Source organism: Diabrotica virgifera, chromosome 4 (assembly GCF_917563875.1).
Source record: "Diabrotica virgifera virgifera chromosome 4, PGI_DIABVI_V3a".
In the NCBI taxonomy this organism is placed as follows: Eukaryota; Metazoa; Arthropoda; class Insecta; order Coleoptera; family Chrysomelidae; genus Diabrotica; species Diabrotica virgifera.
In genome coordinates this window covers 186,857,948-186,883,718 of record NC_065446.1, presented here as the reverse complement: position 1 = coordinate 186,883,718, position 25,771 = coordinate 186,857,948, and the positions used below count along the sequence as shown (strand labels likewise).

The following is a 25,771-nucleotide window of genomic DNA, read 5'->3' as shown; positions in this document are numbered from 1 at the left end:
ATAATTGTTGAGTATCAGACATAAAATATGCTTTCAGTGTTACATACTTATAGAAATTACAAGCACTTTATGTCGGGATAAATGTACGGTCATTCACACTTCAGTACACTTCTGTCATATCATATCTTTATTTGTAAAGTGATTATTTAATCTCGTTATGAATATAGACAAAAAACAAAAGAAAAAAGTTTCTGTGTGGATTTGACGAATATGCGCAAACTTTTATCAACTGAGTGATGAGCTCAGGATTCTGCGTGAATATAGTTCGTATAAGGTTAGCTACTGTTTTAACCGTGTTAAAATGTGAAGTTGAGTCTAAGAGCATCAATTTAGATTCAGATTCAATTCAGATTCTTCATTACCAGTTTTATTGCAAATCAATGGTACTTCAGAACATGCGAGACAAATTAAGTTTACCGATGTGTATTAACCCGGGATCGTTCGTGCCTTTACCGTGATAACTTGATAAAAAATTTTTCAACATATCTTTCCACTCATAATAAGTGCCTCGAGGAAGAGTTTAGGAATCCGTAGGTCGTTTTTTTTTTGTGGGATTCGTGGCTCTGGTGAGCACCAATTATTAATTTTAATAATTGTTAGAAATGGATATTTTTAACATAACAAGTAAATAAAAATTCTATAAAATAAAAATTTATTTTTAAAACGTGCGACCGATAACGTGACAAAAACGGGCGCGACTGTTCCCAGTTTAAGACAGTGTCAATTAATTTAGGTTATTTCAAGTCCCTGTAGGTTATTCCTGTAAACTGTTAGCTATTTAAATCACATTGACATTTTGACCGCTTGTTAATTTTGCTGCTCTGTATAATTTTTCAGAATATTTTCAACATATGAACATATAATAATTTTTATTGGGTGTTGGACTTTCTGTGTCAATTAGTTTAAAAAAATGGTTAGAGTAAGTCGGCTGAAAACTGAAGGGTAAAATGCAAACAGCCAAATTATTGGAATTAATAGATAAATCTTTCCTGAATTTAAATTTTCAACAGAAGCAAATTTTATTCTAAATAGAATGTAAAATATATTACCTTTTTATAAAATATTCACCATAGGGTTGGTGCATATCTTCAGCATCCTCTGCGTTTTCAACTACCTCACTATATATTTGAAAAAGATGGTCACTAAGTTTTTTGGTAACTTGCGTGCCATTGGAAAGATAAAATGTATTATCTTCATAATCATTGACAGAAGAACTTAAAAGATTAAGATCTTTCACCATATCGTAAACAATATTACCTTTCTCTCCATGAACCCACTGTCCACCAACATCTACTATACTTCCACCGAACTGAGTAGAATATATTCTTCCTCCTATTCGATTTTCAGCTTCTACAATAAAAGTAAAAAATAAAAAACATAAGTAAAAGGGATATTAGAAAGCGATAAAAATAATAAAATAATGGAAATTATAGCTAAAAACCGACGGTGTTACTATTACACTATACAAACCTAAACGTAGTTATTTGGTAGGTTTTAAAATAAATTCCAATTTTTCTAAATTGAACCTAGCAGCCCTAATTCCGTTAATTGTACAGTATATTTTAATATTTTAGGGCATACCTAGTTTCTTAAGTAAGGGCAAAATATGTCCCTCCAGCGCCATCTTACAAACATTGATCAATTGATCACACACCAACGAGTACCGACCAGGCCCGGACTGGGCCGCGGGCCGGTGCGCCTTTTGTCTTGGTTAGTATTTATCCATTATAAAAATTAAACGCTAAAATTTTTTTTTAACCTTTACACAAAAATGATGCAGCTATCATTCTCCTAAAAAATGTTTTTACTTGCTTCTGATTTCGCCGTTTGGCCCCGAAGGCGCACCAGAAACCTACATAATAAAGCCAGTGGGTACACCAAAATACCAGATATCAAATAATCAAATAGCTTAGATACGATATGCGGCGCCCTCGAAGACCATTTTTACTATTCGGGCGCCGTTCGTAGGTTCAATCTCCGCTGTTTCTATTGTAACAAATAGCTTAGATGCGACGCGCGGCGCCCTCGAAGACTATGTTTGTGATTTGGGCGCCTTTCATGGATATCAATTTCCGCTGTTTCTGTTATAAAAATAGCTTAGATGCAACGAGCGGCGCCCTCGAAGACCATTTTTGCGATTGGTGCACCTTTCGTGGGTATCAATTTTCACTGTTTATCAAATAACGGATATTTATACCTATGGAAGGCGCCCAAATCGAAAAATGATCTTCGAGGGCGCTGCGCGTCGCATCTAAGCTATTTGATTATCTGATACCTGATACAAAGTGTGTTACATCCCACAATTGAACTAAAATATACAGGTGTGGTTTTCATTGCTCCAAAACTACATTGTACATGCAGGATTGTTGTGTCCCAAACTCGTAAATAATGAAGCCAGTGGGTACAAGAAAATACAACTTGTATCAGGTATCAGATAATCAAGTAGCTAGATTCTACGCGCAGCGCCCTCAAAGACCATTTTACGATTCAAGCGTCTTTCGTAGGGTCAATATCCGCTGTTTCTATTATAAAAAATAGCTTAGATGCAACGAGCGGCGCCCTCGAAGACCATTTTTACGATTGGGGCACCTTTCGTGGGTATCAATTTCCGCTGTTTATCAAGTAACGGATATTTATACGCGAAAGCACTACGCGTCGCATCTAAGCTATTTGGTTATCTGATACCTGATCTCTCGATCAACTCCTTCACATCCTCGCATATCGGATCAATCAAGCCAAGAGCATGCACAAAAGCTTTCTGATTTGAAAATCTTTTTAGATCGCTATCTTCATCTTTCCGTTTCTTCCTTTTGCTCGTTACTTCAAAACTCACATACTTATATAAGCTGAGCGATTGTACTTCCAAACCAGTCCAGCTTATGACACTGTTTATGAGTGATGTTGAAACCAACGAGAGGTCCAGAAATTATTCACTATTACTTCTTACGAACCTAAGTGGCTTACCGTCATTTAGCACGGTAAGCCCCATGACGTGGATCCATTCTGATAGGTATTCCCCTCTCGAAGCGGGACGTTTGGTGAAACATAACAATTATACGCCAGCCGGTCGACAACTTATGCCTTAACATACCTATTAACATTCTTAACAGAGTGTCTGGTGATTCCAGTAACTCGGTTCACCACGTATACGGTCACGTCAGATCTCATATCCTTAACGATTCTCTGTCGAAAGACCAAAGGTCATACCTTCCCTTCGTGCGAGTGCCTCTGCAACGTCGTGAGCGGTCCTCGCCCTTCTCACATTTATTTAAAGGAACTGCGTATTAGATGGTTCTTATCTTTCCAACTTACTTACTCATACGCTGTCTGATTCCTGGTCCTAGGTGTTTTCACCCACCCTTTTCTCATCGCTTGTGGCAGGGTGTCCCTTGAGGCCCCGCTTTTCTAGGATCAGTTTTTTACACTCCGGGCACTGTAAGCTGTCGGCACTGTGACCAGATTCTTTAAAAGTGAGGGAAAAAGTCGTCTCACTACTGCACTCTCGTGACTGGTGCCCTCTCCTTTTACCACGTCTTTAGTAGTAGTCCTCCCTGTTTTATCTCTTGCAGTCCGTTTTACTATGCCTGAAATGCAGGCATCTAAAGCACCCCTGGACACGCAGTCTCTCTTGTATCTTACATGAGTTCCAGCCAATAGGTATATGTTCTCTTTCCAGTGCCTTCTTGGCTGCGATACGTGTCAGTCCAAACCTTGACGTTTGTGTTCTCTATTTTCCCCTATACAGACGAGTTTGACGTCGTCAGGCTCCCTCCCGCCGGTATACATCCGAACTTGTCTCAGGATTTCTACCTTGGGCTCCTCCGTCTATATCAAATAGGTACACCTGGACCTGATAGCCCCGGACAACCTCTATTGCGTTTCCCTCCGTGCGGGCTACGATAGTCTTCTTCAGGCGCTCGGTATGTTCTTTCCCTGTCACTTCGAGGATGAGGTCCCCTCTTATGCCGTCTTTAGTGCTTTTAACGCTAATCCCCTTCTTCCTCGTGTCTACGCTACCCTTGATTTGCTTGAGCAACTCGGCGTAGGATTTTTTCTGCCTCCCTTCACGATCACCTTCTAAGCCTCCACTCTCCTTTCCCCGAGTTTATACTCCTCCAGCGCGAGGTGGAGGTCCACACCTACAAAGGTGAGTTCCAGGAGATTCCTGAGGTTGTTACCTCTGTAGCCCCACTACTCTTAGGTATGTCTCTCTGGTCTCCAGTGTCTCCATGTCTTCCCTCAATTTATAAATAATTGCCAGTAGCCTCTTTTCCCCGTCCATTTCCGTCATCCTTGTCTCTAGGGGGGGGGGGGGGACCATGAAAATAGTCTGACGGTTTGCTCGGTTCTCTTCCTTCTGATTCTTCCTTGTAATTGTAGTCATAGTATTAAGTTGGAGGTACTCCACCTCTCCTGGTGTGTTTGCACCTCCTGTACATATTCCCAGTTCATGTTTTTCCCTTACCAGTTCGTAGAACCTTTCTTCCTCACCGAAAAGTCTATGTTCCATGACAACTACTACGTCGCCTGCATGTTTATTCCCTCTTCCCGGTTAAGCGACCGTATAGTGATCCTCTTCCAATTCGACTTTATAATGTCCTTTATTTTTTCAAAGCCCCTTTCCCCTGAGTTCAGGACCGTTGCGATCAATTTTATCTCTCCTTCACTAAGATTTGCGGAGAAGAAGTCGTACATCGAAATCCATCTATGTGGACACTCGTACAGTCTCCCTAGTCGTTTTTTTCCTCACCGGTTTTCTGCACTATTCTATTTCCTTTCTTAATGCTGCCGAGGGCGACTTGTCTGAAAGTAACATCCATGTCTTCGGTGACTCTCTTAAAGGTTTTGTACCTCATTCTTGATCTCGACCTCAATGTTTGTATGGTCGGACATTAGTTTCATTGAATTATTTGTAACGCTGGTAAGTTTCTCCATTGCTCTTACCATGGCCGTTATGTCCGAACTCTCCTCCTTCTCTCTAAGTCTCTAGGTGTTTTCTCCCCAATTGAGTAGCTCCTTTGCAAGGTTGTCTCCTCTATAAGATCCGTCTTGATCAGGTCGCTACCCCTGACTGGAGATCTTCCAACAGATCTTCTTCCGAAGATCATAGTCTCCTCTTTCCTCTTTTCCTCTTTCCTCTTTTCCTCTTCGCTGAGTACTTTCCCTTTGTTCCCTTTACTACAATGAACACGTTATCATCTCATTCATAGCTTGTTCCAGCTGCACCATCACTTGTGACTCGCTTCATTATCCCTTCGTTTTGTTGTTTTCCTTTTTCCTGCATGATTAAATACTTATCCATATAGTTCCCACGAGTAGGGGCGAATTATACTATCTGGCGAGGCAGTGCCCCCTTGCCAACGCTAAAGCTTGAATTACAAAGGAGTTTCACCAGTTATGAACGGATCGCCTGACACCGTGTGTGGTTGCGGATTTTTTTCGAGGTTTACTCTTATGCTATATGGAATTTAGTAAAAAATTTGAAAAAATTCAAAAGGTGAATTCTATTGAACACAAATCATCATGATTTTTGTTAAATGTTTTTGAACCAATAGATTCTTTTGTAGTAGCAAGTGAAAATTACTCACACTTTTCGAAAATTGTTTTGGAGTCTTCAGAGAGTATCAAAGAGTGCAACAGAGTAAAACGGATACTTGGAAACTGAAGCTATATTTTTGTGGAATCTTAATATAATTTACTATTCCCAATAAAAATAGTAAATTATTTTTTGGATTTAAATTAAAATGAGTAATATTGATTTACTTTACACGCATTAGGATTTCAAAAAAGTTTGATGTCAAAGCTTAAGAGGAAGGTCTGGTGCCATTGTTTAGATGTTAGGTTGGCGCCTTTTTTATAATTTGGGTTGGCGCCTTTTTTATAATTTGGGTTGGCGCCTCTTTTATGAGCCAGTCCGGCCCTGGTACCGACTTAAAACTCTCTTCTTATTACGCAATGATTCTTGTGAAATTTGTTTTAAATCTCTCTTAAATGTAGTTAATAAATTATCATACATATTGTGTAAAGTATAATCACACTTAATTGTCATTTCCGAGTACATACTCAGTTTATCGAGGCGCTTGTAAATATCAATAGATAAACATATGAATTTGATCTTAATAAGTTAAGTTAGAACTTAGAAAAAATAAGAATCCATTCATATTATATACATTTTATTTAAAGTTGGATTTCTACTTATTATGCCTTTAATGAATTTATCCTCGCAACCGCTTATGACGCATAATAATGTCGTCGTGGCCAGTTGCAATACACTGCAGTCTGTATGAACTTGTTTCTAGGATGCTGAAATATTAAATAGTGTAGATGTTGATTTTATAAGGTGCACGTATTGTTGGAGTATTCCAATACAGTGTTCCTACTTGCTTGTAGAAAATCAGAAAATTTTTTTCTCTAAAAGTGATCGTAACATCAATGATAAATTATTGACTCATGTGAAAAAGACAAAGAGAAATAAATACTTCTGACAATAACGATTCAGATGATAAATTATTGACTCATGTGAAAAAGAAAAAGAGAAATAAATACTTCTGACAATAAGGATTCAGATAGCTGCGAAGTTTGTTTTCGCCAGACTATTCTGAAATTGATAGTCAATCTAGCGATGATGAAACCGGTATATTTAAGCAGTACGAATTTAACACAGTAATTCGCTTATTGCTTGACCTCCAGCTTCATTCACAGACAATACAGGCAGACAAACAACCCTCAATAAAAATATCCACTGGAAATGTTTGTTTATAATAATAGTAGCGCAGGAAAGTATGCTAAATTTGCAGTTACTCGAGCGTTATGGGGACCTATTGAGTTGTGAAGAGTAGGTCCTAAAACCAAAAAAGTTAAGTTAAAGTTTCCATAAAGTGGAGGACATTCTATTTTTTAATTAATTTTCCATTTCCAATAATCGTTTTTCCGATTTTAGCGCCATCTATCCATAATTCGAAAAAACGTCTCTTAAACTTAACAACTTAGCAACTTAAAAGTTGCTTATTTTTACGTAGAGAATCCAAATCTGTAATAAAAATTGGGGGCTCCCATTTAAGATTTTAAAGAAATTCCCCACCCCACCTCCGTGGGGGTGTGTTTAGTACCATTCGATAGATTTTTTAATAGTTATTTATGATATAAGTATTAACAGTACACGTTTAAGGCACGTATGTGAAAGTTTGCAGAATGAGCGATAGCGAGTTCTGCAATTCACATGAGTGCCTTAAAAATGTACTTTTTACCACGCATATCATACAATATTTTTTCTACAAATGTAATTACAGGACAACATCTACAAAAATTTTACTTGAACTTGACTGACATTCCATTTTTATATTTTTTTGACATTACATCAAAATTGCCTATACGGTCAATACGAACTGCAGTTAAAAAAAATTAAAGCACTAGTGCCTTAAAGTAGCATTTTTAACGCTCGTATGGAGTGCTAAAAATTGCATTTTTAATACGGTTGTAGAAAAAATAATTTATACGTGTATTTTGCAGTTTTTCGATACGATTTCCATTTCACGAAATATCGCGGGGTTCGGATTAAAAATTTTAAATTTACCCCCCACTCCTTCCTTGGGGTGTCGTGTTTGGTATCACTCGATAAATTTTTGAAAGAATATTTAACACGTATATTTTATTTTTTCGATGTGATGTTCATATCGCGAAATATTCGCTTTTTTTTGAGAAACTTTGTGACTCGCCTAGCATTTCCTTACGCCTAGATTAAATCGTCAGATTTTTGAAATACATATACAATATTTTGCATGTCTTACTTTACCTCATCTTAATCTGAAGATTTCTAGTTTTTTAAGGATAGATTTGTTTTCGGACTCCCCTTAACGAACTCCCCTGTATTAAGAGCCAATATATTTATGGTAGAAGTACATTTACAGGGTACAAGGTTTCTCCCCATGTGATAATCTGACGCACTCGAGTAACTGCAGAAATCCCCGCTTGGGCTCCATTACCATAAAGTTTTTTCACCGATGAGCTTAGTACATGCTTGTTATGACATGAGACACCATTTACCGGAAAAAATAAAGAAAACATAAAAGTTTAATGGAAAACCAAAACCGACACTAATTTTTTATTTCTTTGTGTAAAACCAGAAAACCAAAATGTATTTTTCGAAACGTGAAGTATTAAAATGCCTTTTTATTCTAAAAGTAAATCCAAAAGACATATCATAGTCCTCGATCCCGCGTACCAAAAACAAGTTGATTAATAGCAAACTGAAAATTTGTTACTATTAGCTTAACGGTGTCTAGTCGGACAAACTTTGATGTATAGGATCACTGGATGGAACAGGGGAAGTTTCAATTGTGGAACAGGTTAAAAATTTGGAACGTCAGTCAATGAAGGGACATATTATATAAAAGCTAAAAGTTATTGTGGATCATACACTGCGAGGCATAAGTTGAGGATATAGAAAATGTATGCTCATTTTCATAGATGATTTTTTCGTGAACGGAGTAAAGCATTTCGTTAATTTTTTTTATTAGTTTAGATATTTATTTAGTATTTACACGGTTGTGCAAAGATTACTCAAACTTCTTTTTTGTACTTATACCGGGTGGAAGAAAATACATGTTTTTTTATGTTATGTTGGAGACGAAGGGAGGACGAAGTATAAATCTAAATATAGATCGGAATCGTATTGTAGTCTTATTTTTTTATAAACATTTTGCTTTTTGAACTTTTTGAATATCCCTGATGTTTAAAAAAAATAACAAAGAAAATAAGTGATTTTACTCTTTCATATGTTTTTTTTTAACTGAAACAAAACTAAATAACAATAAAAAATAACAGTTAATTAAACATTAAAAACAGAAAAGCACATGGCGTAAACAGTTCTTAACGAAACCTATAAGAGTTATTTTTCGACAAGGTAAGCAGTACGCACAGCGTAACATAAGAGAGACGAGGTTTAATGGAGGCTCTGTGATGTTTTGGGGTGGAATTTCCCTCTGAAAGTAATATGAATTTGGTGTATACGTGGATGCTCTTATAACAGCGAGAAGTATATTACACATATTATTTTTCTTTGAACATTCTTTTTATTTCGCACTATATATAGTAAATAATTTCATCTTAGTAGTATGATAAGATAATATGGCCTCCTCGCGTATTGCAGTCGGCAGTTAAAACATATATTAAAGAGTAAAACCGTCTAGTTTCTCTGATATTAAAGGTATTAAAGATATCTGAGAAACTATAAAAATAAATGGTTCACATAATATGAGACTACAACATAATATCGATGCATAATCACCTTTTTACCTTTTCTCCCTACAAGGTGTCTCAAACTTTTGTTTAGGCTACAAAACCCTCTATTTTATTTGTTTCTAAAGATATTAGGCACATTCAAAAAACAAAATGTTCCCAAAATATAAGACTACAACACAATTCCGATGTATACTCATTATTGTACCTCCTCCTATCTACAGAGTATTCCAAACTTAACATAAGAACAACATTTCTTTTCTTTCACCCGGTATGAGTACAAAAAAGAAGTTTAAGCAAATCTTTGCACAACTTTGTAAATACCAAAGAAATATCTAAAATAATAAAAAAAATATCGGAATCCGTTAATTTGTTCACGAAAAAATCAACTATGAATATGAGCATAAATTTTCTATATCCCTAACTTATGCCTTGCAGTATAAGAACAATATCTACCTATATAATACCTATTTGAAAAAAAAACAATAACCAGAGAACACAACAGAATCGGATTCAGATGGGTAGAAGTGAAAAACAAAGAAAGAAACAGAAGAGAATGGAAAGAACTGTTACGCAGATTAACCAGAAGAAAAACACAAAGAAGAAGATCGAACACTTGCTTGTTGGATCTACGAGTAGTAATTTTTAATTTTTATTGCTTCTTCAACTAATTGATCTGAACCTAATGTATGGTTCTGCTAACAATTTTCTATTAAAACGACTTAGCGGTTGTCACAATACTACTCTACAACTTTGCATACAGTCGGAGAAATGAAAGAATACCCATGAACGAACATATAAAAAATAAAACACGCTGTATTTTCCTGTCACCGTGTCACAAAGAAAATTGTCTAGTGCAAGTACATGTAACAATAATTATTACATGTACTTGCGCTGGTCAATTTTTTGTGTGACACGGTGACAGGAAAATACAGCGTGTTTTATATGTTCGTTCATGGGTATTCTTTAATTTTTCCTACTGTATGTGTAATGAAAAACAGTCGTACATATCCTTGTGATCTTTTAGTATATCTTTTAATGAATAAATTCTGGTAAAAATGAGAATAATAAATAACGAACTCTATTGGACCTAGCTAACAAATATTGAAAATAAAAAGAGGCTCCACTATTTTGAGAAAATTTTCAACGTTGCAAATCAGAGCAACCAAATGAGCATTTGCAAAAAAAAGCAAATGTATCTGCGAATCTCCCCTTTCAGTTTGGAACAATGCTTTCGTCGTATATACAGACGCTTGCAAAACATAAATTGGGACACGTTTTGATGATTAAATTCCATCCTAAATCAATGAAAAATCTAGCAGGCTCAACTTCATTTTCTCCGTATTTAGCATGAAAGCTGTGTTTCTGTATATAAAGCTTTGCTATATTTTACAAAACAAAAACTTTAGAAATCAAAACTAGGGTACAAAAAATCTTATATTGTTAAAATTGAAAGGCTTATGCTGATTTAAGTAAAAAAAGTTCAACAGTTTTTTTTTTCAAATTGTTCAGTGGTATGTAATATCGTATTTAATACTCTTACTCTTTAGTTTCAATATTCCTACATACTAGTTTCAATATATAGTATGGTGTAAATGTTTGGAATAAATTCGTTATTTCATAAGCTAGTGACTTTAAGGAAAAATCTTGAAACAGGTCCATTTTTATGTTTAAACTAGCTGACCCGGCAGACTTCGTACTGCCTCAATAGATAAAAACAAACTTTTGTATAAAATAAACTTAAAATAAACAGAAGGAATTCGTAATTAATAAACAAAAAATACTCGATGTGAATGAGGTTCTATGATTATTTTTAATTAATTACACATGGTGTTTGAAGTAATAAAGTTTAGTTAGAAGTAACAAAATAAAATTTGTATTGCAATAGTTACAATCTTAAATTTGTTTATCTTATAATGAATATAACAGCTTTATTTTATCTACATTCAAAACAACGCTGTATTTATAATTGGGTTCAGGGTTGTCCAACTATATAGGTGTTGATTATTCAAAATTAAAATTAAATATCATTAAATAAAATGAAATAAAATTAAATAAAATTTCATAAAATTGAGTAAAAGTAAATAAAATTAAAAAAAAACAGAAAATTAAATAAAAATAATAAATAAATTAAAAAAATTATCTCGAAAAGTTCGACTTAGTTCCCTACAACCAGGTCAGGAAAAGTATACTTTCGGTAGAGATAGGTGGAAGAAATTATAGTAGATGAGACTAAATAATAATGGCAAAAACCATATCGCATTAAATAATAGCTGCGTTCGCGGGTACCTGAAATTGTCAGAAAATTGGATAAATTGTCAGAAAATCGCATGCGCACTTTAAAATAATATAAATAGACCAGTAAGAATCTGTGAAAAAACGTCTATTTTTGGATGTGAAAGGTGGCATTCGGATTTTTGCAGATAAAGTTAGGTGACACATTCAATAATAATAATCGACTTATGCTCCTTCTCAAATATGCCCGGAACATTAATAAAAAAATTAAAATATTTAAAAATTTCGAAAAACGTCGATTTTTTTCTGTTTTATTTGCTTATAACTTTAAAACGATTCGTTTTGAAACAAAGTCGTAGAGAAATAAAATAAATATAATTAAATTTTATATGATATACGTCTGGTCAAAAATGTCTTAACGTATTACCTTTTCTGCAATATAGCAATAAATAAAAAATAAGGGGGCAAAGTCGCCTGTTGTTATTCAATGTTTTTAACCACTTTGGTGGCACTTAGGACCTTAGTAATTCACTTAGAAAATTCTTTGTAACATACTTAAACCGTGTACCAAATTTCATTAAAATCGACCTAATAGATTTTGCATAATAAATTTGCAATCTAAATGTTTTTAAAAAAGTTCAAATTTTTTAAAATCTTTCTGAACAAAAAGTAGACCATTTAGAAGTTGTCTAATTTTTTTACATATAAAGAGGTGCTCTACCTATTTAACACACTTTACAGAATTAAAATCGGATTATTTAAGGGGCCTCAGCAATGTTTTAAATTTATAAGCAATTTTTTGGCTCATAAACAAATAGTTTTTTTTACTAAAAAAAAAATGAAATTTTAGCAATGCAAATAATTAAAACTGATATAATTTGACTTAAACTTTCAAATGCTGTCAGCAGAATTGCTATTTTATTTTTTAATCAAACATTATTCGCGTTCAAAAATTGCAATTTCTCGATTTTTTGAAAGTTCCACCGCGTTTATCTCGAAAACTATGCATCCTACGAAAAACTTGTAAGAACATTTTTTGCTTAGAATTACCCAAGAAATACAAAAAAATGCTTTATTTTTCGAAAAATCGATGTTATGTAATTCCTCAAGTTCTTTGTTTATAACAAATTTATCGACATCCGGATCAACTGTTACCCAAAAAAATCGTGCTCTACGGGTCAAAAAATACGTAAAAATCTTGAGTAAGTACATCTAAATAAAGGAGCCCGTAGCACCCCCTTCCTGGCCACAACACTAATTTGTTTATAAGCCAAAAAATTGTTTTTAAATTTAAAACATTGCTGAGGCTGCTTAAACAATCTGATTTTAATTCTGTAAAGTGAATTAGATAGGTGGAGTGCTTCTTTGTATGTAAAAAAATCGACAAACCTTTGTATGTTCTAGATTTTGTTGTGCAGGATATTAAAAAATTTTAATTTTTTAAAAAAAGTTAAGATTGCAAAATTACTATTCAAAATCGGTTTTATCGGTAATACCGATAAAACCGTAAATACGGTTTTAGCGCATTACCAACATTTTCTAAGCGAATTAGGAAGGTTCCAAGTGTAACCTAAGTGATGGAAAATCATTGAATAAGGACAGGCTTGTTTTGCCCCCTTATTTTATATTTACATATTGCTATTTTGCAGCAAGGATGATAAATTAAGACATTTTTAACCAATCGCATCTGATAGAAAATTTAATTATCTTTGTTTTATTCCTATACGACTTTGTTCCAAAATTAATCGTTTTAAAATTATAAGCAAAAAAATAGAAAAAAAAAAACGAAATTTTTTGAAATTTTTAAATATTTTATTTTTTTTATTAATGTTCCGAGCATATTTGAGAAGGAGCATAAATAAATTATTATTAACGAAGTTATCACCTAACTTTATGCGCAAAAATCTGAATGCCACCTCTCACATCCACCTAAAAACAGATCCTTACTTTTCTAAAATAATACCGTTGATAGATGAATATACAAGGTATATTTACCTAATATAATTTAATAATTAGTTATTAATAATAAACTAAAGTAAATATACCCTGTGTATTTATCTATTAACAGTATTATTTATATTAGGTGAGGTTAGGGAAAAAAATTGTCCAGGGTATCCGCGAACGCACCTGTTTAATGCTTATCAAATGCGTTTATAAAACTATTGAATTTGAAATTTTAATATAAAAAATTACCTACTATAGTTCATTTATATTTTAATAAATTAAAACGACAAGATATTTTATCAGCTGATACTATCTTATTTAAGACTTAATATAAGTATTTTTCATATAAGTTTCAATATTTCCCATTTGAATATACTTGATTATAAGTTTCAAATTAACATATACTACATAATTTTAAGACACTGTTCAGAACCATATCAAAAAATATAAATTACTTTTAAAACGTCGGATCATTCATTTTTTTTTTCTTACCTTCTTACAGTATTTTTCGTATTCCCTATGATAAGTTTACTATTTGACTTGGGAAATAAGCCACAATTCAAGTTGGAAATAAAATTTATTTCACTTCCACTTCGGAAATCTGTTTTTTTTTTAGTGGAAGGGGAGATTGAAAAGTCAAATAAATTTCTTTTTTAACTTAAACTGTGGATTAGTTCCCAAATAAAATAGTAAATTGCATAAGATGCCACAAAGAAATAGCTTCAGAATGATGCCTATGATGCCTTATGATGAAAATTGCTTATGATAAATACCATAATATCATGAACTTACCTAGAATTTTAAAATTCGATATTCCATGTTTCAACAATCTTGTGGCCGCTGCAATACCCGCAGCACCTGCTCCAATAATAATAATGCTTGGTGTATGTGGCATGCTTGTTTTTACTTCTTAAACTTTAAAATAATAGTGTCATACGAGGCTAAAAAACTGAAAACAATACTAGAGTTAAAATCCATGATATTAAAAAATAGTTTTGGAATAGCAAATCACTTTCATTGATAACGTTATCTAATGACTAATGACCAGAGGCGTACGAATAATTAATCCGTGGTATTTACATATATTTTTGAACATTTTAATTAAAACAAACAAAAAGATATTGTTGATAGTCAGGGATCCCAGGCCTATTTTTACCAATTGCTACTATCAAGCTAATTTTTCGTGAGTAGGTTCATTTTGACGAGACGCCCAACTTTTTTCCTTACAACAATTTTCGTATGTGGCAGATAACAAAGATAGCAGGGATAGTCCAGTCGGGTTAGACGAATAACAGGCCTAACCTTGCATGCCGAGCTGCCCCAAATTTTATTTTTCTAATCTTTATGGAGGGCCAATAGTAGGGTGGGCCGATTTTTCGAAATTACTAAAATGGTAAAATGCAATTGAAAAAAAGTTGAAGTGACAAAATTTTTGATATTAAATATTAATAAAAAAAAATATTTTGAACTGCCACATAAATGTCAAAAATCTAAATTTTTATATTAAAAATATTAAATTTTGCATTTTACCACATTGTTAAATAATTAAAACTAAAAGTTTTTTTACAATAAAGTTTTTGTATATTTTTAATATTTCAACTGCCACAAGGACATTATGTTAAAACTAAATTAGGCGATCATTACGTGAAGCGACGCCACTGACTTGGCTGTCCGATGTTTTCGGACCGATCGTAATGTTAAAATGATAAAATGGCGCGTAACACCAGAAGTGAGTTAAAGTGTCCTATATTTGGAGCGTCCAATAATACAAACGGAACAGTTTTACCAACATATGAAGATATGAACACTTACTTCAACTATGTTGAACATGAATTAAAACCGATTGCAACAAATCCACAACAAACCGCAACTGAGACAAGTCAAATTGTAGCAAAGAAAATTCAGTAAATTTGGAGTCGTGCTTCAATTCCAACCGTTCAGCAGTGCAGTATTATAAAGCGAATAACAAGTTACCTATCGTCTTAAAATTAGAAATTTACTAAAACCTTATAAACAACGCAGTGGTGTTGCAAGTTATAAAAAACAGTTAAATGATTTCAGAACACAATCCAAAGTACTATTTGATGTGGCTGCTTGTAAATGTCTAGATTTAAATAATTGTTCTTGCGATAAAGTATTTAAAGTGCCAGCAGCCGAACGACCATTTTTAGAAGACCAAAGAACCTAAAGACGAATGGTAATTGGCGCCATAGATATAACAATGTCCAAAAAGTTACAAAACCGAGAGGAGAGAAATTTATTGCAAATTCAGAAACAATTAAATGAGAATGTTGTTCACTTACCGAAAAATCGATCTCGGCAGAAAAGAATAGCGACGGAAACACTTACACACGAATCGATCAGTTCTGCAGAAACTTCTACTGTGCAGCAAAAATCATTAGCTTCCTATAATGTGTTACAATTACCTGTGCTTGCAAGAACACTCGATCGTTTTGGTATTTGTGATCGAGCTGGTGCTGCAGTCGCTTCAGCAGTACTACAAGATGTCGGTATTATAAATATGGAAGATAATAACAACATTATAGATAAGAACAAAATTCGTCGTGCTAGAACAAAAAAACGTGCCCTTCTTGAAATGGACGATTCTTCACAGTTACGTGGCTTTTTTTCGATGGTCGCAAGGATAATACGTTAAAAATGGAAGATAATCGTCGAAAGTTAATTCGAGAAGAACATATTACAATCTTAAAATTGCCTGAGTCGACTTATCTGGCGCATGTTACTCCTGATTGCTGTGAACATTTTAAAAAGCATTTTAAAATATTTTGATGACTCTGACGTATCCACAGATGTTTTAAGAGTAATAGGGTGTGATGGGACGAATTTTAATGTTGGAAAGTTTAATGGTGTTATTGTGCAATTAGAAAAATATTTAAATCGCCCGTTGCAGTGGCTTATTTGCCAGCTGCACTGTAATGAATTACCTTTGCGACACCTTATGAATTTCCTTGATGGTAGTACAACTGGACCTCGTCACTTCAACGGACCTATAGGACAAGCACTCATTGGATGTGAAAATCTACCTGTTGTTAAGTTCAGTGTAATTGAATCATATCGCACCTTGAAAACAAAAGTGACATTATCCCAAAATCTAGATATTTCAGTATGACCGTTTAAAGTTTTTCGAACAGTTCTGCAATGGATGTTGAACTAAAATAACCGAATTAAATACTATAATTAATGTTATTTAACAGTTTGATTAAAGTACAATTAGTTTCTCCTGAAGAAGGCAAGTTAATAATGTAACTATTAATTTAGAAAAAAATCTTTAAAAAAATTCCTTATAGTGCCACTTTTGTTTTACATAAAAGTTCTGATTATTAGAATAAAAAGTCAAGTTAATATTTACCTTAATGATAAAAAAAGAGAAAAATAAAACGAAATTGTGTCATATTAAAAAGAAAAATCGTTTATTTGGTAAAAGTAAACAAACTATTAATAATACTTAATGAAACTTAACATTTTAAATTTACGTGAAAACCGGCACTAAAGAAAAAATGTCACTTTTTTACTTACAACGACGTGCTTCTCCCTCAACAATCCGCCGGAAACCGATAAAGTGCCACTTTTTAAATTACTACATTGACAAAACACCTAAAAGTCAAAAGTGACACTAGCGACTTCTAGGAGAAACAATGCGAGCTATTAGAACAGGAGTCTCTGCAATAGGAGCGTTTTGTCAAAAGTAATGCAGATATCGCTATAACTAAAAATTGATGTTTTCAGTATAGTGCCACTTTTGTTTTCAAGGTGCGATATGTACAGGAGAATGTGGATAGGTCTGATTTAAGTACAGATCAACAATATCTTCTTGACATGTGTGTTGAAATCTCAGAGGGAAGTATTGACAACAAACTTTCTAAACTGTGCCCAGGTAAAATAGTGCATTCCCGCTGGTTAACATTGGCTAACCGTATACTACGTTTATATGTTTCCACGGTGGTTCCATCAGATAATTTTATTACCTTAGCAACCTTTATTTTAAAAGTGTATGTTCCAGTATGGTTTCTTATAAAAACCAGACCGTCCTGCCTACATGGAGCCTTTAATTTTTGGAAAATGATTCAGTTATCTAGGTATTTACCACAACCCCTAAATGATGTCATGGATCCAGTTCTATTGCGAAATAGTTTTTTTGCACATCCAGAAAATATGCTACTTGGAATGTTAGGAGATCCAAGAAAACATATTAGAGAGCTTGCTGTGCGCCGTATTTTTAAAGCTCGAACAAGTAACATAAACCAGCGACTACGAACATTTGAGGTACCACCTGTGCTTAATATGAACGCTATGGATTATATCGATATCATAAATTGGAATAAAATACCCTTAACTGAACCACCATTAACAATTGGAAGTTCGAATGAAACTTTACAGGAAATTGTGGTTAATCCGGAGACATCAGCACTGTTATCGGAGCTTAAGTTATATCCGTCTCACACGCAAGCCGTTGAACGCATGATTAAACTTGTGACAGAAGCTTCAGCAAAAGTTTGTGGTGCTGATAGCAGAGATGGTTTGATCAGAACCAAACTGAAATCACACCGAATTATGCCTTCTTTTAGGTCAAAAAAAGATTATAAGTTGTAAGAGCAGTTGTTTGTTTGTTTAATTTAAGCATAAAATTTATTTTTAATGATTTAATGATTTTTTTTTAAATATTAATGTAAATTACGTTGTGGCAGTTAAAATATTAAAAATAAAAACATGAATAAATTAACAACATTTGTTTCATTCTATGTATTATAACATTTTCGGATATGCAAGTTGTAAAACTAGTAAAATTTTAAATTCAAAATTTTAGTGACCTTGTGGCAGTTCAAAACAGCAAAATATGAAAAAATTTATTTTTACAAAAAAAAATTGTTTTCCTACTCCACATGTTTTTTTGGATTGCAAAATCTGAAATTAAAATATTTTTGAATTCAAAATTTTAGTGACCTTGTGGCAGTTCAAAACAGCAAAATATGAAAAAATTTATTTTTACAAAAAAAATTGTTTTCCTACTCCACATGTTTATTTGGGTTGCAAAATCTGAGATTAAAATATTTTTGAATTTCGTATACAAATCGGCCTACCCTAGCCAATAGTAGTGTAAATTTAAAATCTCGACTAAATTGCGCCGTTGCGTTAGCCGTCATTATGATTTTAAGCGGGAACAGTTTTTGCTCAATATCTCCGCCATTTTCAACTTCTCGACAAAAAGATGAGAACTAAAATTGTTGAAAATACGATTTTCTATAATTTTTTATTACATTTTTTTTTCGTGCGGTCGATGTTTTCATAGTTATGAGGAAAAATAATGACGGCTAGAACATAATTATTTAATTATATCGTCAACTTCACAACTCTGAAAATATCGACCGCACGAAAAAAATTGTAATGAAAGAAATTATATAAAATCACATTTTCAACAATTTTGCTTCCCATACTTTTGTCGAGAAGTTGAAAATGGCAGTGATATTGAGCAAAACAGTTCCGATTTAAAATCAAAATGACGGCTAACGCAATGACGGACTTCAGTCAAGATTTTAAATTTACACTACTATTTTTCTTCTTCTTAAAGTTCCCTCTCCTATCGGAGGTTGGATATCATAATGGCTATAGCCACTTTTTTGGGTGCTGCTCTGAACAGTTGTAATGAACTAGAGTTAAACCATTCTATAAGGTTCCTTAGCCAGGAGATGCGTCTTCTTCCTATGCTTCTTCTTCCTTGGATCCTTCCTTGCATAATAATTCTCAGCTATTAATGCTCACACTACTATTAGCCCTCCATAAAAATTAGAAAAATAAAATTTGGGGCAGCTCGGCATGCAAGGTTGTGCATGTTATTCGTCTAACCCGACTGGACTATCCCTGCTATATTTTGTTATCTACCACATACAAAACTTGTAAGGAAAAAAGTTGGGCTTCTCGTCAAAATGAAATTACTCATGGAAAATTAGCTTGTTAGTAGCAAATTGTGAAAATAGGCCTGGCATCCCTAACTATGATATGGGGTATATTCTCTAATAATTATGCAAAATCAACATTTTTTGTCAAACTTAAAGATTTTCTTTACTTAATGAAGAAAACTTAGACATTTGTTTGAAGCTGTTTAACGATTTATCTACGATGAGGACCAGATTCCAAAAGAAATGTCTTCGCTCTATATTTATCGCCTGCCCAAACACCATGTGCGAATTTCTGCAAGGACCACCGACTAATAAGCCTCTTTTTAAAACTTTCCTTTAAAATACTGGACACAAGATTATTTAAGAAATGTGAAGAGGTCAGTCGGTCAGTGGCTGAAGTGAAGTGGCTATGGAGTACCACAAGGTTCAGTATTGGGTCCTCTACTTTCCCTTATCTTTATAAATGACATCACTAATTTAAAAATCGATGAAAAAATTTTTCTTTTTGCTGATGATACCAGTATCACTTGGAGCAACTCAACTATTGCAACTCTTCATGCAACTATAACTTCTGATCTTACGATAAAAACCTGGTCTGACTCTAATTTACTCTCCTTTAACGTGGATAAAACGGTAGCATTATCATATAAAGGTGCTCTTCAACCCCTGCTTGTGAATAGCAGCCAGATCTCTACCGTTGATTTTGTAAAATTTCTTGGTATTCTTTTAGACAGCAACCTCAAATGGTCCCTTCATATTGATTTGTTAAGTAAGAAACTCGCCTCAGTCTGCTATGCCATAAGATTTGTTTCGAAGGAACTCAATTTAGCATCTTCTAAAATAACATATTTTTCTTTATTCGAGTCTCATCTTCGATATGGTCTTCCTTTTTGAGGGTCTAGTACAGCTGCCCAATTTGATGTTATTTTCAAATTACAAAAAAGAGCAATAAGGTATCTGTTTGGCCTCAGAAGAACAACCCATTGCAGAAGTTACTTTAAAGATCACGAAATTTTAACCCTTCCATCTTTGTATATTTTAGAAACTGTTTGCTTAATTCGTAAACACATGCATGTCTTTCCAGCAAGGCCTCATCCTGACTACTCCACCAGAAATTCAACTTTTGATGTCTATTTACCGATCCCGTCTTCTGAGTTAGCAAAGAAATCTATACTATATTCCGCAAAAAAACTATACAACCATCTCCTTTACAACTCAAATCTGCAACATCCTTTCTCAAGTTCCGTAAAATGACAAAAGCTCATTTATCTAAAAGACCATATTATTCAGTAGAAGAGTTTCTTAATGACAACTAAGAAATCACAGTAATGTACAAGTAACTAAAGTGTATTTATCTATATTTGGGTGTCACATACAGCAGCTTAAACTTATTAGTTCCTTTGTTTGTGTTTTATTATATTATGTTGTATGTTCAATTTTGCAATTTATAGTAATTTTGCAATAATATATTATATTGGTTTTTGTTTTTTTTACTTCACTTTTTTAAATTGTTTATATTTTTTTTATTGACGACTTAACTAATTTTATAAAATTGTATTTGTTATTGTTATGTATATCTTTTTCGAGACTCTATGTTAAGCTTTGTCCATAAAATTGTATAATTTTCAATGACAATAAAGCATATTTCTATTCTATTCTAAGTCAGTTTGGTTTCAAGAATGGACTTGGCACGAGAGTGGCGAACTTTAATTTGCAAACCTTAATACAGAATTTTTCTAAAATTATTTTGTAGGATTTATGAAGAGCTATAAGACTGTGTAAAGTAAATTCCGTAAGCTCCCTTAGTTTTTAATTGGGGTGGGTTTAAGGAGCTCGAATAAGGGGTTTTTGCTCGTAAATAGGAGTTTTAAACAACTATATCACGCTAACTTTTCACTGTATTGAAAATCTATGCACAAGGGAATTTTAGTTATTAAAAAAGCTACAATTTAGTGGTCCATCATTTTTTTCGTATCTCCAGCTTTTTCGGAGATATTTTGAAGTAAATGGTAAAAAATAGGAAATTGCAAAAATCAGTTTTCCAATTTTTCTAAAATTAGGCCTTTTAAGGAGGACAAACTTCTTTGGTTTATTGATAATACAAATATAAAAGGAATTACAGAAGAAAAGTGAAGACCAATTTTTAATTAGGAGGGTAGTTAGGGGGTTGTTTTCACTCTTTTGATCATAACTCGCTTAAATTTCATGCTAGAAATTTTTATTATTATTTTTTGAAAGGCCTAACTGTATACTTGAAAAAACATTATTTAAGTTTTCCTCGAAAAATGCAAAGAGTTTCCGTTAGTTGGCTTTTAATATTTCAAATTATGCATTTGACGAAAAACGCTAACTTTTAACATGCCGAATCTCGGTTTGTATTTATCTTAAAGATATTATAGAAAAAGAATTTGGTTTGTCATACTAAAAGACACAATTTTGATAGCTACAGTTTTTTAATTAAATGCATATTTTATGAGGTATTCCCAAAAAAACCTCTAAAAATGTCGATTTTTTCGTCGAAAAACTGTTACTTTCAAGCGCGAATAACTCGAAAAATATTAGTTTTACGAAGAAAATGCAAAAAACATTATTTTCTTAGAATTACTTTTTATATTGATTTAAGTACATGGTTAAAATTAAATAAAAAATTCTTACACCCGAGATGGGGCAACCACCAAATTTTAGTGTACAGCGTCATGATATAGAAAATGATCCTTGGACTATTCCCTACCTTCTGTGACAATTTCAAGTAAAACCATGTTAGACGAAAAAATTGTGAGCCAAATGCTTCACTTCCTCGACTATACAGACTTTTTTATATTGTGTCGTATAAATAATAAAAACGTGGTATTATCAGAAAATAATTATTTTTCAAATCAAAATGTCAATGAACTCCCCTTTATTAACAGCCAATATAGATGTACATTTACAGGGTACAAGGTTTCTCCCCATATGATTTTCTGACGCGCTCGAGTAACTGCAAAAACCCCGCTTTGGTTCCCTTACAATAATATTTAATGGATATAAGTTATAAAATAACATCCTGGGCTGGTAGTTGCCAAGAAATCCTTCACTGAATTGGAACCATGCTCGTAAGCAAATGCATGTTAAAAGAATATAAGTTAATTAATAACAACTAAATAACTGACTTAACCTAGAACCTACTTAATCTTAAAAAGATATAATGGCACTTAGCCCAATATTTACCAAAACTTGTACTACTTTTAGCCCGTTGAAAATATTACAGCGTTTCAATTTTTCTAACTCCTAATAGTCGGAGAGATAGAAGCGGATTTTGTGCGTGATAAGTAATATGGAAAAACTATACGGGGATATGTTGAATTAGTTGTGTACATGACTTTAACCAACGGCCGGAAACCAGAGTTGGGGCCGAGGGTAGTTATAAGGGGTCAAAGTCGAGGATTTTATTATTTTTTTTATGACGCTCATGATCGAGATAGTGCACCACAATTTAGGAATAAGTAGGCCATGACGTAACTAAGCAAAACCTCTAGGGGCGGAATGCTGCGTGGCCGACAAAGGGGTGGGGGTAGGGGTGAATATAAAAAATATAAATGGTTTTTTGCGACGTTCGTGATTGAGATAGTGGACCAGAATTTGGGAATAAGCAGATCATGATATTACTAAGTAAAATCCCCAGAGCCGGAAACCAGAGTTGGGGATGAGGGTAGTTATAAGGGGTCAAAGTCGCCGTTTTTATTATTTTTTTGTGACTCTCATGATCGAGAGAGTGCACCAAAATTTGGGAATAAGTAGGTGATGACGTAACTAAGTAAAATCTCCAGGGGTGGAACGCTGCGTGGCAGATAAAGGGGTGGGGGTAGGTGTGAATATAAAAAATATAAGGGGTTTTTTGCGATGTGTTAGATTGAGATAGTGTACCAAGATTTGGAAATAAGTAGACTATGACTTAGCTAAGTAAAAGCCCCAGAGCCGGAAACCAGAGTTGGGGATGAGCGTAGTTTTAAGGGGTCAAAGTCGCAGTGTGTATTATTTTTTTGTGACCCGGCACAACATTTGTCCCCCACGCAGTGTTCCGCCCCTGGAGATTTTACTTAGTAATGTCATGATCTACTTATTTCCAAATTTTGGTGCACTATCGCGATCACGAACAGCAAAAAAAAACCCATATAATTTTATACTCACCCCTGCCTACCACCCCTTTGTACCCCAAGCAGCGTTCCGCCCCTGAAGATTTTACTTAGTTACGTCATAACCTACTTACTCCCAAACTTTGGTGCACTATCTCCATCATGAGCGCCACAAAAAAAATAATAAAAACCGCGATTTTACCCCTTATAACTACCCTCGTCCGCCACTCTGGTTTCCGCCTCTGGGGATATTACTTAGTTATGTCATGGTCTACTAATTCCCAAATTTTGGTGCACTATCTCAATCACGAACGTTGCAAAAAACCCCTTACATTTTTTTATATTCACCCCTGCCCCACCCCTTTGTCGGCCACGCAGCGTTCCACTCCTGGAGATTTTACTTAGTTACGTCATGACCTACTTATTCCTAAATTTTGGCGCGCTATCATGATCATGAGCGTCACAAAAAAAAATAATAAAAAACGGAATTTTGACCCCTTATAACTACCTTCCTTCCCGAGTCTGGTTTCCGGCTCTGGGGATTTTAATTATTTATGTCATGGTCTACTTATACTCAAATCTTGGTGCACTATCTCTATCACGAACGTCGCAAAAAACCCCTTATTTTTTTTATATTCACCCCTACCTCCACCCCTTTGTCGGCCACGCAGCGTTGAGCCCCTAGAGATTTTACTTAGGTACGTCATGACCTACTTATTCCCAAATTTTGGTGCACTATCTCGATCATGAGCGTCATAAAAAAAATAATAAAATCCGCGACTTTGACCCCTTATAACTACCCTCGGCCCCAACTCTGGTTTCCGGCCGTTGGTGAAAGTCATGTACACAACTAATTCAACATATCCCCGTATAGTTTTTCCATATTACTTATCACGCACAAAATCCGCTCCCAGCTCTTAGACTATAAGGTAAATCTGGCTTTTCGATACTGCAATATGGACTTGTAAGCTGGACGTGGACATTGAAGCAAGAACACATAAATATGCTACAGTTCTTTGAAATGTGGAGATACAGCACAATGCTTAGCATGGACATCGAAGAAAACTAACACCGAAGTATTGCATGAAATGAACAAAAAATACGAAATATTAAACACAATAAAAATAAGGAAGTTACAATATCTGGGACATGTAATGAGGGAACAGCGATATGAACTGCTAAGACTGATAATACAGGGAAGGTTAAGAGGAGGAAGGAGTACAGGAAGAAGAAGAGTGTCCTGGTTGAAGAATTTAAGGAACTGGTTTAAATGCAGTTCCATCGCCCTCTTCAGAGCAGCGGTAGATAGAGTCATCATAGTGATGATGATATCCAACCTCTGATTGGGAGACTAAGATTAAAGAATAAGAAGTATTATAAAGTTATTTTAATAAAAAGGCGACGACTTGCAACGTCTTTTTTTTTTTAATGAATAACCATTTTCAATTTCGTTGCAACACGAAACTACAGCCGCATCATCATTCCAGTTCAATCAGAGAGTGCAGCAAGCACCTCTACCGGTTTCGAAACTTATTAGTCTCTCATCAGGAGGCACATCTGCTCTCTCTGATCCAACTAGGATAAACCCCGGCGTACAGTCACTGATTGCAACGAACGAAATGGCAGGGATGCCCTAGCGGCAACTGCTAGCAAAAAACTAAGTTTTCAATCTAATAGCACATAAAACAACATCTAAAAATGTTACTCTACCTCCTACCAGATTGAAAACAATGGAAACCTTCTCTGGTAGCACCTCCGAGGCTTCCACAATTTACAAGCCATAACGGATGTAGTTTCGTGATGCAACGAAATTGAAAATGGTATTAATTTTTGATTTATATGTTTACTCTGATTGGAGTACCAAGGGAACCATTCTCGTTGGAACTTTACCGCACTGAGCTGATGGGACGTAAATTATAAATTTTAAAATTCCCTCATCTTCCTTAGTCTCAGCATCCGTTATGGCTTGTAAATTGTAGAAGCTTCGGAGGTGTTACCAGAGAAGGTTTCCGTTGTTTTCAATCTGGTAGGATGTAGAATAACATTTTTGGATGTTGTTTTATGTGCTATTAGATTGAAAACTTAGTTTTTTTGCTAGCAGTTGCCGCTAGGGCATCCCTGCCATTTCGTTCGTTGCAATCCGTGACTGCACGCCGGGGTTTGTCCTAGTTGGATCAGAGAGAGCAGCATATGTGCCTCCTGATGACAGAATAATAAGTTTCGAAACCGGTAGAGGTGCTTGCTGCACTCTCTGATTGAACTAGAATGATGATGTGGCTGTAGTTTCGTGTTGCAACGAAATTATAAATGGTTATTCATTTTTGATTT

At 34.2% G+C, this 25,771-nt stretch overlaps 1 protein-coding gene across 1 annotated transcript in view; it reads right to left on the bottom strand.

Annotated features, from left to right (window-relative positions):
• Positions 1 to 25,771, bottom strand: part of LOC126883763 (uncharacterized) — a 256,685-nt gene that overhangs the window by 165,205 nt on the left and 65,709 nt on the right. Inside the window, exons 2-3 of the mRNA XM_050649427.1 lie at positions 14,209 to 14,365; positions 1,050 to 1,350 (exon numbers count right to left, since the gene is read on the bottom strand). Coding sequence (XP_050505384.1) covers positions 1,050 to 1,350; positions 14,209 to 14,311 — 404 coding nt within the window. The 5' untranslated portion in view covers positions 14,312 to 14,365. The remainder of the gene's footprint in view (positions 1 to 1,049; positions 1,351 to 14,208; positions 14,366 to 25,771) is intronic.